The sequence below is a fragment of the Gymnodraco acuticeps genome, unplaced genomic scaffold (assembly GCF_902827175.1).
Source record: "Gymnodraco acuticeps unplaced genomic scaffold, fGymAcu1.1, whole genome shotgun sequence".
In the NCBI taxonomy this organism is placed as follows: Eukaryota; Metazoa; Chordata; class Actinopteri; order Perciformes; family Bathydraconidae; genus Gymnodraco; species Gymnodraco acuticeps.
In genome coordinates this window covers 2,749,987-2,766,396 of record NW_022990484.1, presented here as the reverse complement: position 1 = coordinate 2,766,396, position 16,410 = coordinate 2,749,987, and the positions used below count along the sequence as shown (strand labels likewise).

The 16,410-nt window shown below is 42.6% G+C and overlaps 1 protein-coding gene across 1 annotated transcript; it reads right to left on the bottom strand.

The window, feature by feature from the left end:
- Window positions 1–11,498: 11,498 nt before the first annotated feature.
- Window positions 11,499–16,410, bottom strand: LOC117552747. Its single transcript, XM_034226349.1, is given in 19 exon segments — window positions 11,499–11,592; window positions 11,673–11,867; window positions 11,952–12,070; window positions 12,158–12,252; window positions 12,350–12,472; window positions 12,474–12,523; window positions 12,603–12,720; window positions 12,803–13,008; window positions 13,089–13,206; window positions 13,291–13,647; window positions 13,885–14,093; window positions 14,181–14,277; window positions 14,350–14,520; window positions 15,026–15,094; window positions 15,170–15,313; window positions 15,389–15,516; window positions 15,752–15,841; window positions 15,917–15,972; window positions 16,056–16,410. Coding segments are annotated over 19 exon segments (2,415 nt in total). The 5' UTR covers window positions 16,079–16,410; the 3' UTR covers window positions 11,499–11,545.

The following is a 16,410-nucleotide window of genomic DNA, read 5'->3' as shown; positions in this document are numbered from 1 at the left end:
TTTCACCCACTCAATTCACATCAATTTCATACCTTTTTCCGACACAGACGGCGGGAATAACATTAAAAAACCCATTCCTCTCCGCATGAATTCGGAGGAAGATTCCTCAACAGGTGGCGGGACTAATATCACAAACACATCTCCCATCAAATCATTCCACTCAGCAAACACATCTCCCATCAAATCAATTCCACTCAGTTCACAAAGAAATTCACTCAGCATTCAACCAAGACATTTTGAGAGATATTACCAAGTCCTGAGAGAACCTTACCGAGAGCTATTAACCCAGCTCTGAGTGCCAGAGCCTACCGGGAGAGAGCATACCAGGGGAACCCCCATCTCTCTCTCGCTCCCTCCCAAAAAGCCAGTCTCTTTATGCTAAAAAACCGGATAGAAAACCCCAAAAACAACCTCCTCCATACCCATCCAATGAAAAACTGGGCATGGCCACTGATGTACAGGACTGGACATATTCTATTGGCTATGGCATAAGACACACCTTCCCATGTTTGTGTAAAAAAGGACATGACCAGACATATTCTATGGCTCTGACATAACCACCTTTTTGAGGCCTCAATGTATTTCTCCTTAAGTCAGGAGCCCCCCTCCCCGCTGTGAGAGAGAGGGAAGAAACTGCCTGCTCTCTCTTATCAGAGAGTAAGGCATAACTCTTATAGGTCTTACACTCAACTTAACAACCACTTGGTTTATGCTGCAAATATAGAAAAACCCAAAATATGAAGCATTTTCATTGTGGGTTATACAAGAATATAATTGATTATATTTTATTATAACTAACTTTCGTTTTAAGTATTCAACATACTATGAAGATCTCAACAGTGGCGTTTTTTCTCCTGGAGGCCAAGGGAAGCCAGGCTTCCCCTGTTTTTTTCGGAGTGTAGTTAGAATTTTAATAAATAAATAAAAACACTTCGTTTAGTTTCGGAAATTCTTTGTTGTGTGTTGCTGCCGGCCCGTCTCTCCCCCATTCTCATTAAGTATTTTACAAAGAGTGAAACAGCGCCCCTCTAGATGTTATGGTGAAACAGTAGATTGCACTCTCTGCTGCGAGAGGAGGCCAGCCGAAACGCATCCTAAAACCCGGAAGTAAGCTGCGCTCGGGTTCCCTCGACAGAAAGCAATGGGATTTCTCATAGGATTTTGGAAAATAGCTCGAAATAAGGTCTGTGGAAAACGAACCTGTTAGATCAATTGCACGTTGTGTCGGATAATATTCACATGTCTACCATACTTTTATAATTTTCGAATCATAAATCGAATCGATAGAAGATAGATAGCGTCACTGCACCACTCTCACCGCCGTTAGAAAGTAGCCAGCAACTGAAGCAAGTGCAAATTATGGAGGGTGAAGATTTGGAGTATTTACTCAAAAATAATTGTACTAAACTTCCGCTACAGCAGCAACAACAACAAATACAATCTGATGACAGGCCAATGCCCAAACTGGAGCTGTGTACAGCGAGGAAAAAAGGAGCGAATCGGACGTAAAACGTTAAAGGTCTCCTGATTTAGTTTGTGAATGAATGCTTATTAGAGTTTGGGCTGGAGAGTGCGTGCGGACCTGTCGGTTAGATAACAGGCGTGTGTAAGTCCTACATCTGTATGATACAAATGTGTGTAAAATGATACCGGGTACTGTAATCACTCATCTGGTTACGTTATTATATTGACCACCACCACACCCCCCGACCCAAAAGAAAGGACGTATTATTGGCTTCCCCTAATTTTTGCCCCACGCCACAATACTGGATCTCAACACCACAGGTGAGGGTAGGAACGAAATGGCCCGGTAGACAGAGAGCTTGCCTTCTGGCTCAGCTCTCTGTTCGTCACAACGGTGCGGTAAAGCGACTGCAGTACCGCTCCCGCTGCTCCGATTCTCCGGCCCATCTCACGCTCCATTGTTCCCTTCCCACTTGAGAACAAGACCCCGAGATACTTGAACTCCTTCACTTGGGGTAAGGACTCATTCCCTACTTGGAGTGGACAGTCCATCGGTTTTTCCTGCTGAGAACCATGGCCTCAGATTTGGAGGGTTGCTGATCCTCATCCCAGCCGCTTCACACTCGGTTGCGAACCGATTCAGTGAGTGCTGAAGGTCGCAGGACCGATGAAGCCATTAGAACCACATCATCTGCAAAAAGCATTGGTGCAATCCTTAGTCCACCTAAACTGCAGACCCCCTCCCCCACGACTCGAAATCCGAACCATGTATATTGCAAACAGGATTGATGAACAAAGCGCAGCCCTGGCGGAGGCCAAACCCTCACCGGAAATGGGTCCGACTTACTGCCGAGGACCCGGACACAGCTCTCGCTTTGGGAGTACAGAGATTGGATTGCCCTGAGTAAAGACCCCCTCACCCCATACTCCCGCAGCACCTCCCACAGTAACTCCCTGGGAACTCGGTCATACGCAGTGGCGTAGCTGTGGGTGGGCCCGGGTGGGCCTGGGCCCACCCAACATGCACGTCTGGCCCACCCACAGCCAATCAGCGCTTCATAGCGCAGAGCCGGGAAGCCCAGAAGGAAGTGCCACAAACTGCAGTTCATCTAGTGGCCGACAGGGGATGGATGCAAAAAGGAAGCAATTCCCATAGACCCCCATGTTAAAATGCCCAACTTTACAGCAGAAATAAACATGTTTCTAGCCTGGATCCAATAAACGTATTCTGGATATAGTTAGATTTCACCTTCATGACAATGGAATAGGGAGTGCATTTTTTTACCGTGAGTTTTTATAGCAAGTAAAGTAACTTTTGCCGTGAGTGAATGAGCGAGGGGGCGGGGCAGTTTACACACACGCAGCTGCTACATGCAGCAACACACACACAAGGAGGAGATGGCGGAGAGAACGCGCTCAGAGGTGTGGTTAAACTATAGCCGTGTCGATGTGGACAATACTCGTTACCAAAAGTGGAATAAGAGTTTAGCATGTAAGGGCGGTAACACGAGCAATTTGTCTAAACATTTAGGCAAAAAGTGCTTCACATTCAGACGGAGGAATGTACCGGGTTCGACTGTCTTTCTAGCAGCTCTGTAGCCCCATCCACGAGTAACGTTTCCACGTCAGGTATGTTATGTATGCTAGCAGCAACACACGGAGTTAACTACATTATACAAACATGGGTTAATGATTAGAGGTAACTGAGTTACTCTTTATTTTGTTAAAGTTTCAGCTATTCTGTTTACAATTCTGTCATCACATTATTTAATACGATTTGTTAAAACATTGTTGTTTCTTTTGATGTGAAATATTATGTATTCAATTAAATAAAAAGCAATGTTAGTTTTGTTCACAATTTGTTTAGTTAGTTTGCCTTATTTTTTCTCTCCAAAAGAACCGATAAGAGTAATGTTAAAGGACCGGATCGATAAGACATAGACATACTTTATTGTCATTTCAACAAGACACAGAGTGTACTATTAAAACGACATTTCGTTGTACTGGCTTACAGGAACAGGATAATATAAAAACTTGCTAAAATTGTACATATAAATAAATAATAGTGACGTGGTGCTGATAAAATTAAAGATAAAGTGTGCGTTTAAAATATAAAGACTTACTTACATATAAATAAAATAGACATACTATATAACAAGTGCTCTTTACACAGCGTAATGTAATCTTTATGTTACTGGTCTACTTGCTATTCAGCAGTCTGATGGCATGGGGGAAAAAGCTATTGCAGAATCTGGCTGTGTTGCTCTTAATGCTGTGGAACCTCTTGCCGGAGGGCAGCAGGGAGAACAGAGCATGGTGAGGATGAGTGGGGTCTTTCAAAATGTTTCTGGGCTTTTGTCAGGGAGCGTTTCTGAGCGGTGTCTCTGATGGGAGGGAGAGAAACTCAGATGATCTTCTCTGCTGTCCTAACCACTCTCTGCAGAGACTTCCAGTCTTTGGCGTTGCAGTCTCTCGACCAGATGGAGATGGTCAGCACGCTCTCTATGGTTCCTCTGTAGAACGTGGTGAGGATGGGAGGGGGGAGCTGTGCAGGAAGTGTAGGCGCTGCTGTGCCTTCTTAAATAGTGATGTCGTGTGAGTGGACCAGGTCAGACTGCTTGTGATATGCACCCCCAGGAACTTGGTGCTGTCTGTAGTCTTCACTGCTGTGCCGTTGATGTGGAGAGGTGGGTGACAGTGCTTTTTGTTCCTGAAGTCGACAATGTTCTCTTTTGTTTTATCGACATTCAGGATCAGGTTGTTGGTGTTACACCAGTCTGTTCACCTCCTCCCTGTAGGCCTGTTCGTTGTTGTCCCTGATGAGTCCCACCACTGTTGTATCGTCCGCGTACTTTATGATGTGGTTGGTACTGAACCTGGAGCATAAACATAAGCGCTATCGATAAAAGTAGTAGTACCGCTAAAGCCTTAACGATACCCATCCCTATGTGGATGTCAGTTTTACACACATTCTGAGGCCGCCGTGCCTATGTTTTTTGTTTTCACTGCTAATTTATGCTTATGTTCTATTAGTGCATTAAAAAATCATTAAAATCATTAATGAAGTTTCAGCTCAGACCCCACGCTTAATATGTCTCCCCCTGGCCCACCTACATTTCTCCTGGCCCACCCACACAATAATTCCTGGCTACGCCACTGGTCATACGCCTTCTCCAAGTCTACAAAACACATGTGGACCGGATAAGCGTCATAGAAATACAAATACTTATTTTTAATTTTTAATGAACAAGGTAAATATTATATATTTGGTATCAGTAAAATGTATAGTCTACAATAAAATCTCGTTTAAAATTGTGTTACGATGTCTAAAGTCACATGTTTCCTGCCTGGCCGCAGAAATCTTTGCCCGCGTATCATTACCCTCTCTCGCCTGGGCGCTAAGAAAGGAGCCCAAGTAAGTGCAGCAGCAGCAGCTGCTTTGCTCCTTATCTTTCTTACAGTGCAGACGCTTTTCTGCTTGCTCCTGCCTCTGCTTACTTTTTATGCTGATTTTCCTATTCTTATTCTCTGAAAACTTCGAGCAGCGGCTCCTGGACATTAACTTATCACTGGGACAGTTCATCTTCGTAAATAGACGGAGGGTTTCAGCCATATTTCAACATTTTTACGACGACGTCAGTCTTACAATAGCGTGGCTTAGCAACAGCTAAAGCTTGGTAGGCTACTGCTATTTAGCTTAAGCTAGTTGGTAGCAAAATGCCTCCGTTCTCTACAGATGACTTCCAGAAACTTATACAGAAGATGGCTGTGTTGGAAATGAAAATGCAACGGTTGGAAGTTAACGTGGAAGTGAATGGACTATGTCGTGGGAATGACACGACTTTACCAGTGTTGCAAAGTAATGGAGAAGGGTATGCTAACTCACAGCTAGTTAGCAGCTACAAGGATTCCAAGGAACAGGAGGGCTGTGTACCGGGTAATAAATCTACAAGTGATAGTCCTCCCTGGAACTCTCTGGGTGCAAAGCCTAAGAGTAAATCACTTCCATGGGATTTGGGAGGACGGATAACAGGCAGAGCCCAGAGCTCCGAAATCTGTGATGCGACCGGCTGGCCTGCATTGTTATCACCCAGGAAGAGCGCCTCTTCAACCCCTATTCATACTAGGAAACAGCAGTGGACAGCTGCTAAAGGGAGAATTACAAACAATCCTCCTAAACCACCAAGTGTGCCAATCCAGAACAGATACGCTCCGCTGACCGAGAACCGGAGATCTGATGACCTGGATAACCTGTCCTCTTCACGCAGCAGGGTAAGGACCAATAGCTACTCTAAAAGTAAAAGGCTAGAGGGAAAGCTAACGACTGGGCCTGAAACTCTGATTGTGGGTGACTCTGCTGTAAGAGATGTAAAAGGTCTGTGTAATAAGAACAACACCAAAGTACTCTGTTTTCCCAAGGATGTGGTCTCTGACTTGGCTGAGAAGATCCTGCATATTGGGGCTGAACATCCGACTGTGAAGAATGTGGTACTGCACATTGGAACAAATGATGTTGTGAAACAACAGTCAGAAGTGCTGAAAGAAGACTTTAAATGTTTGTTGGAAACTGCCAGCTCTCTAAATGCAGAGGTGTTCATCAGTGGCCCTCTACCGCCAGTCAGAAGAGGAGTGGAGAGATTCAGCAGATTGTTTGCACTGAACACCTGGCTTTCAACGGCCTGTACTGACCATTCTGTTCATTTTATTGACAATTTTAACTTTTTCTGGGATCGCAGACATCTTTTCAAGGCAAATGGAGTTTGCCTGAACAAGTCAGGAGTGAAATTGTTTATCTCTAACATATTCAACTGCCTGCGTCATCAATCTGTTCCCTCTGCCAAGGACAAGCGGCAAGAGGAATCAAAACACGAGAAAGACACAACACATCATGCAGAAAACCCTGAAGAATTATCACTGCACCCGCCTGAGGAATGTTCTGATTATGGGAGACATATGAGACACATGGAGGAGTCTCCACTGCCCCCCCCCCCCCCTGTCAACGCCTTTGAGGATACTCCGTTCACCCTTTCACCCTCGCCCACCCTCCTGGAGATCGATGAACACACAAAGGAGATACAGAGGGTTGGCACCGATTCCTTCCTGGAGTTCAAAGACCAAACGAAGGCGATACGCAGGGCCGGCACCATGTCCTTTACCCCCACTCCTCAACGACGCCCACCAAAATCACCGCGGAGACGCGCACCATCTCCCCCGTCCCCATCACCGTGCCTACGTCGACCACCTCCCCTCCCTTCGAGGGGGCTTCTGCAGTCTCCGAAGCCTGATAAGGATGTGTGTGTACAAAACACAACAAACTCTTACTGATATGTGATGGGTCCAGGCTCAAGGGCGTATGGCACTCTCAACTCTTTCCAGGACATGTCGGGGCCCTGCCTGCCAGTAGCTTTGCCGATATCTGTGTTGATAGGTAATAGATTAAGAGCGGTGAATCATAGAAACAGGAAGCGCTCAAACGTTTGTGTGAGTGTATCTAATTTAGCAGTGATTCCATGTCAGCCACAGCTTGTTACAAAAAACATGACTGATAGTGTGTTTAACAAACTTAAACTAGCTTTATTAAATGTCAGGTCTTTGGCAGGAAAACATTTTTAATCAATGATTTTATCACTGAGCACAATCTCGATTTTATGTTTTTAACAGAAACTTGGATTGAACAAAATAACAGTGCAGCTGTTCTTATCGAATCAACCCCTCCCAACTTTAGTTTTATGAGTCAGGAAAGAATGCATAAGAAAGGGGGTGGAGTTGCTATTCTGTTCAATGATTCCCTTCAATGCAGGAAGACATCTTATGGAAACTTTGATTCTTTTGAATATGTGGCCCTTCGGCTGAAATGCTCCTCTCGAGCTCTGTTCCTAAATATCTATAGACCACCCAAATACTGTGCAAGCTTTTTTGATGACTTTACTGAACTGCTGTCTATAGTGTGTATTGACTTTGACCGTCTAGTCATTGTTGGTGATTTGAACATCCATGTTGACAACCCCCAGGACAGAGGGGCTAAAGAACTGTTTTGTGTTCTTGATAGCTATGGACTGACTCAGCATGTGACGGAGCCCACGCACAATAAGGGGCACACTCTGGACTTAATTATCTCAAAGGGTCTGAATATCTCTAAGGTTGTGGTGACTGATGTTGCACTCTCTGACCATTCCTGTGTTTTCTTTGAGAGCTCTATTTCTGTTCACAAAAATGTTCAAAAAGAGGTAACCACAAAGCGATATTTAACTGAAAATACTAGGGAAATGTTTACTCAGAATTTCTCTTCCACACTTGCCCCTGCCAACATCTCAGTAAATGAGCTAGTAGATCATTTTAATTCAAAAATTCAAAATGTTATAGATGCCATTGCTCCAACTAAGGTAAAGGAAGTGTCTGGCAAGAAAATATCTCCATGGAGAAAGGCCATGACCGTGAAAACAGAAAAAAGAGAATGTCGAAAAGCTGAACGCAGGTGGCGAAAAACAAATCTCCAGGTTCACTTTGAAATCTATAAAGAGAGACTTGGCCTTTATAATTTGGAATTGAAAAACGCACGACAATCGTTCTTCTCTGACATCATTACCAAAAACAAAAACAACGCACGTGCCTTGTTTGCTACCGTCGACAGACTAACTAACCCCCCAGTGTCAGTAGCCTCTGAATTTCTATCCACCAGGGCGTGCAATGATTTTGCCTCCTTTTTCACTGACAAAATTCAGAAAATCAGACAAGCAGTCAGTGCCTCTGCATCAGGAACAGCAAATGTGTTGTCCCTATCTCCACTTAACATCAATTCAGACATCATGACACAATTCCATCAGATTAATGATAAAAACCTAGAGGACATTATTCAACTTCTGAAATCCTCCTCTTGCTGCCTTGATATTATTCCAACAGGATTTTTCAAAGATGTTTTGCCTTGCATGGCCTCAGATCTACTTCATATAGTAAACAAATCTCTTCACTCAGGTATTTTTCCACAGGCCCTGAAAACTGCAGTCATTAAACCGCTCTTAAAAAAGAATAATCTAGATGCTTCAGTAATGAACAATTACAGGCCCATATCAAACCTCCCATTTCTAGGTAAAATCATTGAAAAAGTTGTTTTTTCAACAGTTGAGTAATTTCTTGCATTTTAAATAACTGTTTTGATGTGTTCCAGTCAGGCTTTCGTCCAAACCACAGCACTGAGACTGCTCTTGTAAAGGTCTTTAATGACATCCACTTAAACACAGACAGTGGCAGAACTTCAGTGTTAGTATTATTAGATCTCAGTGCTGCGTTTGACACTGTTGACCACAGCATATTACTAGACCGACTGGAGAACTGGGTGGGACTTTCGGAAACAGTTCTGAATTGGTTTGAATCCTACTTAAAGGACAGAAACAACTTTGTTTCTATAGGTAAATACACATCTGAGTTGACAAATATGACATGTGGGGTTCCTCAAGGCTCCATCTTGGGGCCTCTTCTCTTTAACATCTACATGCTACCACTGGCTCAGATAATGAAGAACAACAAAATAAGTTACCATAGCTATGCAGATGACACACACATTTACGTAACAATTTCACCAGGAGACTATGCTCCAATTCAAACACTGAGTAAGTGCATTGAACAAATCAATGACTGGATGTGTCAGAACTTTCTCCAATTAAACAAAGATAAAACTGAGGTAATGGTTTTTGGAGCCAAGGCAGAACGTATAAAAGTTAGCGCTGAGCTTCAGTGTGCAATGTTCAAAACAACAGATAAAGCCAGAAATCTAGGTGTAGTCATGGACTCTGACCTGAGTTTCAACAGTCACATTAAAACTGTTACTAAATCAGCCTACTATCACCTAAAGAATATATCTAGGATTAAAAGACTAATGTCACAGCAGGATTTGGACAAACTTGTCCATGCTTTTATCTTCAGTAGACTCGACTACTGCAATGGTGTCTTCACAGGTCTCACTAAAAAATCTATTAGGAAGCTGCAGCTAATTCAGAACGCTGCTGCTCGAGTCCTCACTAACACTAAGAAAGTGGATCACATCACTCCTGTTCTGAAGTCTTTACACTGGCTTCCTGTGTGTCACAGAATAGATTTCAAAATACTGCTGCTGGTTTATAAAGCACTGAATGGTTTAGGCCCAAAATACATTTCTGACCTCCTGCTAAATTATGAACCATCCAGATCTCTCAGGTCTTCAGGGACTGGTCAGCTTTCTGTCCCCAGAGTCAGAACTAAACATGGTAAAGCAGCGTTCAGTTATTATGCTCCAAATATCTGGAACAAACTCCCAGAAACCTGCAGGTCCGCTGCAACTCTTACTACTTTTAAATCCAGGCTGAAGACTTTTCTTTTTGTCGCTGCTTTTAATTGAACTATTCATATCTTAGACTGCACTGTAACTTTTATCCATGTACTTTTTTCTTTTAATGTTTAATTGCACTGTAACTTTTATCCATGTATTTTTTCTTTTAATGTTTATTTTATTAGCTTTTCTTTTTAATGACTGATTTTAAATGCCATTTTCTTAATCTCTTTCATTTTTTGTAAAGCACTTTGAATTGCCTTGTGTTGAAAAGTGCTATATAAATAAACTTGCCTTGCCTTGCCTTGCCATCTGTAAACTACGCCGCCGAAACATAATTTCAGCCAATCAGTGTCGTCAGATCTGATGGTCATAGGGCGCCAATTTCCGCACCCAATGCAGTCTGTGAGTTGTTTGGACTCATATCCAAGGTGACGCTACAGTAGTTGATGACTGGCTGCGTCTGCAGGTGGAGACTCCGGGTGCTAGTGGATCGCCGGAGCTTAACATTTACATGCTTATTGTAGTTGTAAGTGCAATGCCTGTAGCACCATGGAGCATATGTGTGAGCTAGACCTGTATTTTATAGGAAAGGAGTGAGCAGAGGGTCGAGTTGTCGATTCTTGTTCAGTTTTCTGTGACTATCTTCCTCACCCTCTCAGACTTTGAGTTGCGTGCGCTACTAAAGAGACGCGCTACCATGGAAACCAAACAATGGTGTAGCTGTATTAAAGTCCGAGTGGAAACAGTCGTGAGTAAATCTGATTTTGTCAGAAATCGGGACAAATATGACTCCGGGAGGAAATCGGGAGGGTTGGCAAGTATGACACAGTCTCCTGATTTTAAAATGGGAATTAAATCATTTGAGTGTTCCCAAAGCACCAGTGTTCTGCAGTTTGTGTGGGCCTACTGTACTGTTGCACAGTTTATACTGTAAAATATGTCCAGGACAAGGTATTTGGAAGTTTCATAGCTTACCACACTGAAGATTATGGATGCTCTCATTTTTAATATCTAACATCACCAGAAGTCATAATTTCTCAATTTTCTTCCGGGGGAGCATCCCCCCCGGACCACCCAGTATGGTTTGATCACCATTTCCATAGCCCCACCAAAAATATTTTCCACCAGCCGCCACTGGAGCCAGTGTAGAGCTGCTAAAATTGGAGTGACTTGGTATTCAATAAATACAATCCAGATATTAAACCCAGGTAATCCTACACACTTTTAACGCAAGGGTTGATTTAGAAATGAGTAACATTTCTGCTAGGAAATTAAAAGCCAAAAACTTAATCTGAAGCAAAAATTAAATGTTCAGTTTTAGCTTACAGTTCACCTGAGGAACAAAAAGAACAAATGACATATACTGACATGTCATTTTCTGCCTGTTTTCGACATACTATACAATGTAAAAAATATGTAACAAAAAGTCATAGTATGTTGAAAATATCAGAACAATTTCCAAATAAGGCGTAGTATAGTATACTATGGAAAAATGAAAACAAACGACCGTCGAATAATAAGTTATAGTATGTCGAAATAAGGCCGGAAACGACAATATACGTGTAAAAAAAAAAAACGACATGTCGAAAATATGAGAAACTACCAAGTATGTCGAATTTTTGCAAAAAAAGTCTGTGTTTTATGTCAAAATAAGGCGTACTTATCATCTTTCAAAAATAATTTGTTTAGGAGGCGTTGACAGATATCAAAGACAGCATTTTTAAGAAAACAGCTTTATTAAATTCCAAAATGACCAATTAAAAAATGTTACTTCCTTCAAATATGGGCAGCATTAAGCTTTGTCTGCAAGGATTGTCGAACTCCTGTGAACAGAAAACATTACAATTGTGAGTTACTACACTTAAAATGGGAGATTTGTATATGTATGGGTTAAAGCTCTCACCTTTATTCATAGCGTTGGCCAGATATCGAAACCTAGCGTTGGCCGGATATCGAAACCTAGTCACTTTGACATAGCGAGAAGGAGGGTGGAGGGCAGGCTTGTATGATCCTGTAGCTCGTCTTGTGGCAGCAAGTGTGGTTGTAGCAAGTGTAGTTGTAAGAGCTGAAGTGGGCTGGATTGTGGGACTCTGCAGACCTGGCATTCAAAAAGAGAAATGCTTAAAATCGAATATGGGGAGTAATACCTGGTCACCTTGAGAAAGTGAACAAACTACTTTACCTGCTGCAGGATGTGTGGTATGGAGGAGGCTGCCGATTCCAGCTGCATCGGACTCAAATCTGTGCACTGAGAAGAGTCGAAGGAGACCAGAGAGAGGATAGGTACACTGCATTGTCACCCCTGCAAGAAAAGGCACATTCACCCACACATCAGATGGCAATTTCTGCCTTTAAAACAAATCAACAGACTAAAAAAGGGATACTTACCTTTCCTTAGCATTATCGGAAACAACCTTGCTAGGTCTGAGGAACTTCTTGCTATAGAAAATCTCATTTTCATAGGTCACATTTTCACTGTTGAGCTGTAGGCAAAAGATGCAAACGGTGAAACATTTAGTTTATGACATTCAGATGTTCTTTTTGTTGCCAGTGTCAAAGAGAAAGATATAGCAGCGGTACCTTGACTGTGGATCCACAGCTGTTGAGAGAGAAAGAGAACAGAGCCCTGCTGCCGTCCGTCTCTTTGGGGCCACAGTATTTGTCTCTCAGGTTGGTTCTAGCAGGATTGCCTCCATTTGGGATGGGCCAGAGCCAAGTCAGCCACCACAGTTATCCTCCCATCAGTCGAACACACTGTAGAGAAGACCATCGAGTTATCCTCAATTCAGCTAAATCTTACAGATCTTAAAATAAAAAAGACGCATGTTCTTACTAATGAGTTCTGTGGTAGAGAACGGACAAGTCTTGATAGTCGATCCCTTGACCTCTGATGTTTCAAGATCCCGCATGATGATTTCAAAAGTGCCAAAGAATCCCTTCAAGGATACGTTCTATAACAACATATGCAGTTTAGTCATTGATCAATACAGCGGTCAAATAAAGAGCATTTGCTGCCACTCAGTCTCATCTCACCTTGTACTCGTAGCCGTGAGAGAAGAGCGGCACCTCGAGCAGCAGACTGTTGCTATCGTTGATCATGGTGTAGCCGTGCTGGTCTGCCAGCTCTGATGTCAGCAGGTCTGAGTCGATAGTGATCTCCCACAGGTAGTCAAAAGGCCGGTGGTCCAGCTTGAAGCTGATGCCAGACTCCGTGCAGACAGCATCAAATTGCGGAGGAGCTGTTACAAGAAAATTGGTTAATCTGCTAGCCGCCATTACAAAAAGAGGATTAAAAAAACACTTAACGGTATGGACTTACAGACATCTGTGACCAATGCTACAACAGATTCCATGTGGTAATAAAGGTCCTTTTCAGGCAAAACTGTCAGTGTGTAGTTGATGTTGAGTATATAATGAAGAGCATCTGTTTTAGAGAACTAGGAGACATAATACAATTCATTATGACTGAGCTCATGTCAAGCTGCAAAACTTTGGAGTCATCCCTTAAAAAAACACCTTACCTGTTGCAGGACGACAGGGTCTTCAAAAGGCACCTTCAGTTTGTAGCCATGAGTGTTGTTGGGATGAACAACTTTTGTGATAATGAAACTGCTTACGCTTAAGGGCACTGTAAATTCTTGTCCATTCAAATGAACAGCAGCCAACTGTACGTCTTCAGGGACGTCTCCGAGGTACACCGTGAACATGTTTTCTTCAAGAACAGTTTGGTTTTCAGCGAAGATGGGGCTTGTCAGCAGGGGAGTGGCCAAAGTCCTGAGGGAGCGGATCCTGGTTTCTACACGATCCTCATCCACCAGGATTTGTTCCAAGTAGAGATGATAGACATAAAACTCGTAGAGATCGTCCTCCACAGCACTCTGAAGAAAATACATATCGTTTGTTAAGAAAAGTAAAGTACAAATGTTGTTCGGATCCAGTTTGTAAGAGTTAAAATGTTTTCTCTTTTGAGTATCTGTAATATCTAACATTAAAAGATGATCTTGAACCTTTGAGAACTATGAGTTTTATTTAGAGACCATGAATGTATCCGCTTACTTTAATTTAGCCTACAAACCCCAGTGTGTATCTATGCTCTTAGGTTTTTGATTTCTGACCTTCCTGTATCGTCCTTCAGCATTTTCGGGAATGCAGATCTGGATTGTGTTGTTCTGCTTCCCCACAATGTAGCCCCTCTCCTCTGCAACTGGCTGCGCAACAAGTTCACCCTTGAGACCAACGTTGATTTGTTGTCCATCTATATTTGGGTACAGCATCTCAGGAGTCTCCCACATCATGTAGCCGCTTTCATGATACAAGCCTTCATCTGTTAAGAGTACATCAGATTCATAGCTTTACTTTTCCAGCAAGTGGAAAATAATCCAAAAATAGAAGAATGTGTTAAAATACTGACCCATGGAGCAAGCAGCCACAAGGTCAACCATGAGGACAACCCAGCTTTGTCTGGAGAATATAGTTGCATGTACTGCTTCTACTGGAACACCATTGACCTGGAGAGAGCGCTACATTAGAAACTCTTATGCTCAGATTTACAAAATAGGCATTATTAACCAATGGTTTACCTCAGTGCTGAATGACTCAGGTTGTCCATACGGAGCACGAAATACCAGCCTTCCTTCAGTCAAGAGAAACACATATCCCTGCTTACGAGCGTCTGAGATGTTCATTGGCGGCAACTGCTCGTCATCTGTCTGAAACATCACCTGCCAGTCTGAAGTGGTGGACCTATGAGCCTGGATAGAGATTTTAAAGGTCCCCTATTATACCGTTTTACATCAATATATTATAGATCTCAGTGTACAGACAAAACATGTCTCTGAAGTGTTATGCTCGAAATACCAAACAGATCATTGTAGCATCCCATAATCCCCTCCGTTTCAGCCCCGTTTCAAAAGTGCTGAATCTGTGACTGTTACTTTAGATGAAAAATAAGGAGCCCCTCCCCTCGGAGAGATATTTGGTTAAAAAAAAAGAAAAAACCCAATGGTGCTCTAGGAGGTGATTCAGGTGATAAGGGGGGGGGGTTTACCTCATTTTCAGACAGGTTTTATATAAATGGATCGGGACAAAAAGTGAGCAAATCTTTTTTCCTTAAACCTTCAGAATCTTTTTACACAGAGGGGTTTATGTATAAAAAGCCCTGAAAAAGTGGATTTAGCATAATAGGTGACCCTTAAGCCTTAAAACAGATTAAAAAAAAAAAAGAAGGAATTCTCCACAGAAAGAAATTAAACTTACAGGTTTGAGAGAATTCCAGTCATCCTTCTTTTTTCCAGAGGGACAGGTGACTTCACTCCTCACAGACACCTGGAAAGAAGTCATGATTAGTCACCATCTGAAATACGCCATAAGATATACAACCTCAGATGTAAACCCGCTTACCTCCATGTAGTTGGTCTCACAGGTAACCTCTCTGGGAGACCAGGGGAGAGATGGAGAACAGGTATTGTCTTGCAAGGGATAAGTCACCTCCTTTCCTTCTTGTGTCACATTTAGGTTAAAGTTGAATGTGAACATTTCATCATCCTAAAAATCAAGCAGAAAATTACAGGATGCCTAGCCTGCACAGTAAAATACATTTGCAATGCAATTTGTACACACTTTGTTCTGAGTTTGACAGCTGAAGTAAGAGGCCCGGAGCTCCACATGGCCTGGTAGAGGGTGAACATTGATACTGTAGCCACACTGTGCCGCATACTGCTGAGTGATGGCGTACGCACCGGTCTCATCTGGAAGAAAAATAAAAATGATCGATGATCTCAATATTAACTCCCAACATCCTGAAAGTACAGGTATACTGGTAAACAAACAGTGAATAATAAACTATTAAGGTCATGTTTTTCCTAAAGGTAAAATGATGGTTCAATCAATTCAAGACGCTTGATGAACGGGCACTGCTCATGTGGAAGAAGTTCCTAAAATATTCTGTGTTGGCCTAGCATGATAAAGTTTTCCAGAACTTACCAACTGCCTCAAAGTGAGGTTCGTCCCCAGTGAAAGAGAGATCGACAGCTATCATGAAGTAACGATCATGACACTCCATACGAAGCACTCCTATGTGCACAAACAAGTTTAGGTCAACATATGAACAATATTAAATGCATGTCAATGGGTTGTTATTTTACTTACCATCTGGAATGCCAACAGTCTCTGCTCTTGACCACAGAGACAGAAGTAAAGCGACACTGAAACAAGAGCAGAATGTCTCTGAATACAAAACGACAAAATGAGTGGTCCAGGCCTATATTTGACCATAAAAACAACTTACCCAATGCAAAACCCAAACGCCATAGCCACTGATGTGTCTGCAGTGTCTAAAGCTAGCTTAGCTGCTAGTAAACTACACTTGCTAACCAAAACAAGCTTAAGTGTAACACTTGCTTGTTATATCCTGGCCAAACTAGCCCTTTCTTCTACTGCCTGCAACAACAGCTTTTATATTCTTTGTTCACCCATGAGGTTGAAGGGCAACACTAACCTCATCAGCTGCAACCTGTTGAGACATGATTGTTGCTAATGAGCTACACCTGTGGCTGTGACACTTGATTGGTCTTTTAAAAAAACTCACTTATAAAAGCTTGTCTAGCTGTCAGCAGAAGGTATTGCCTGTTTGGCCAGGATAT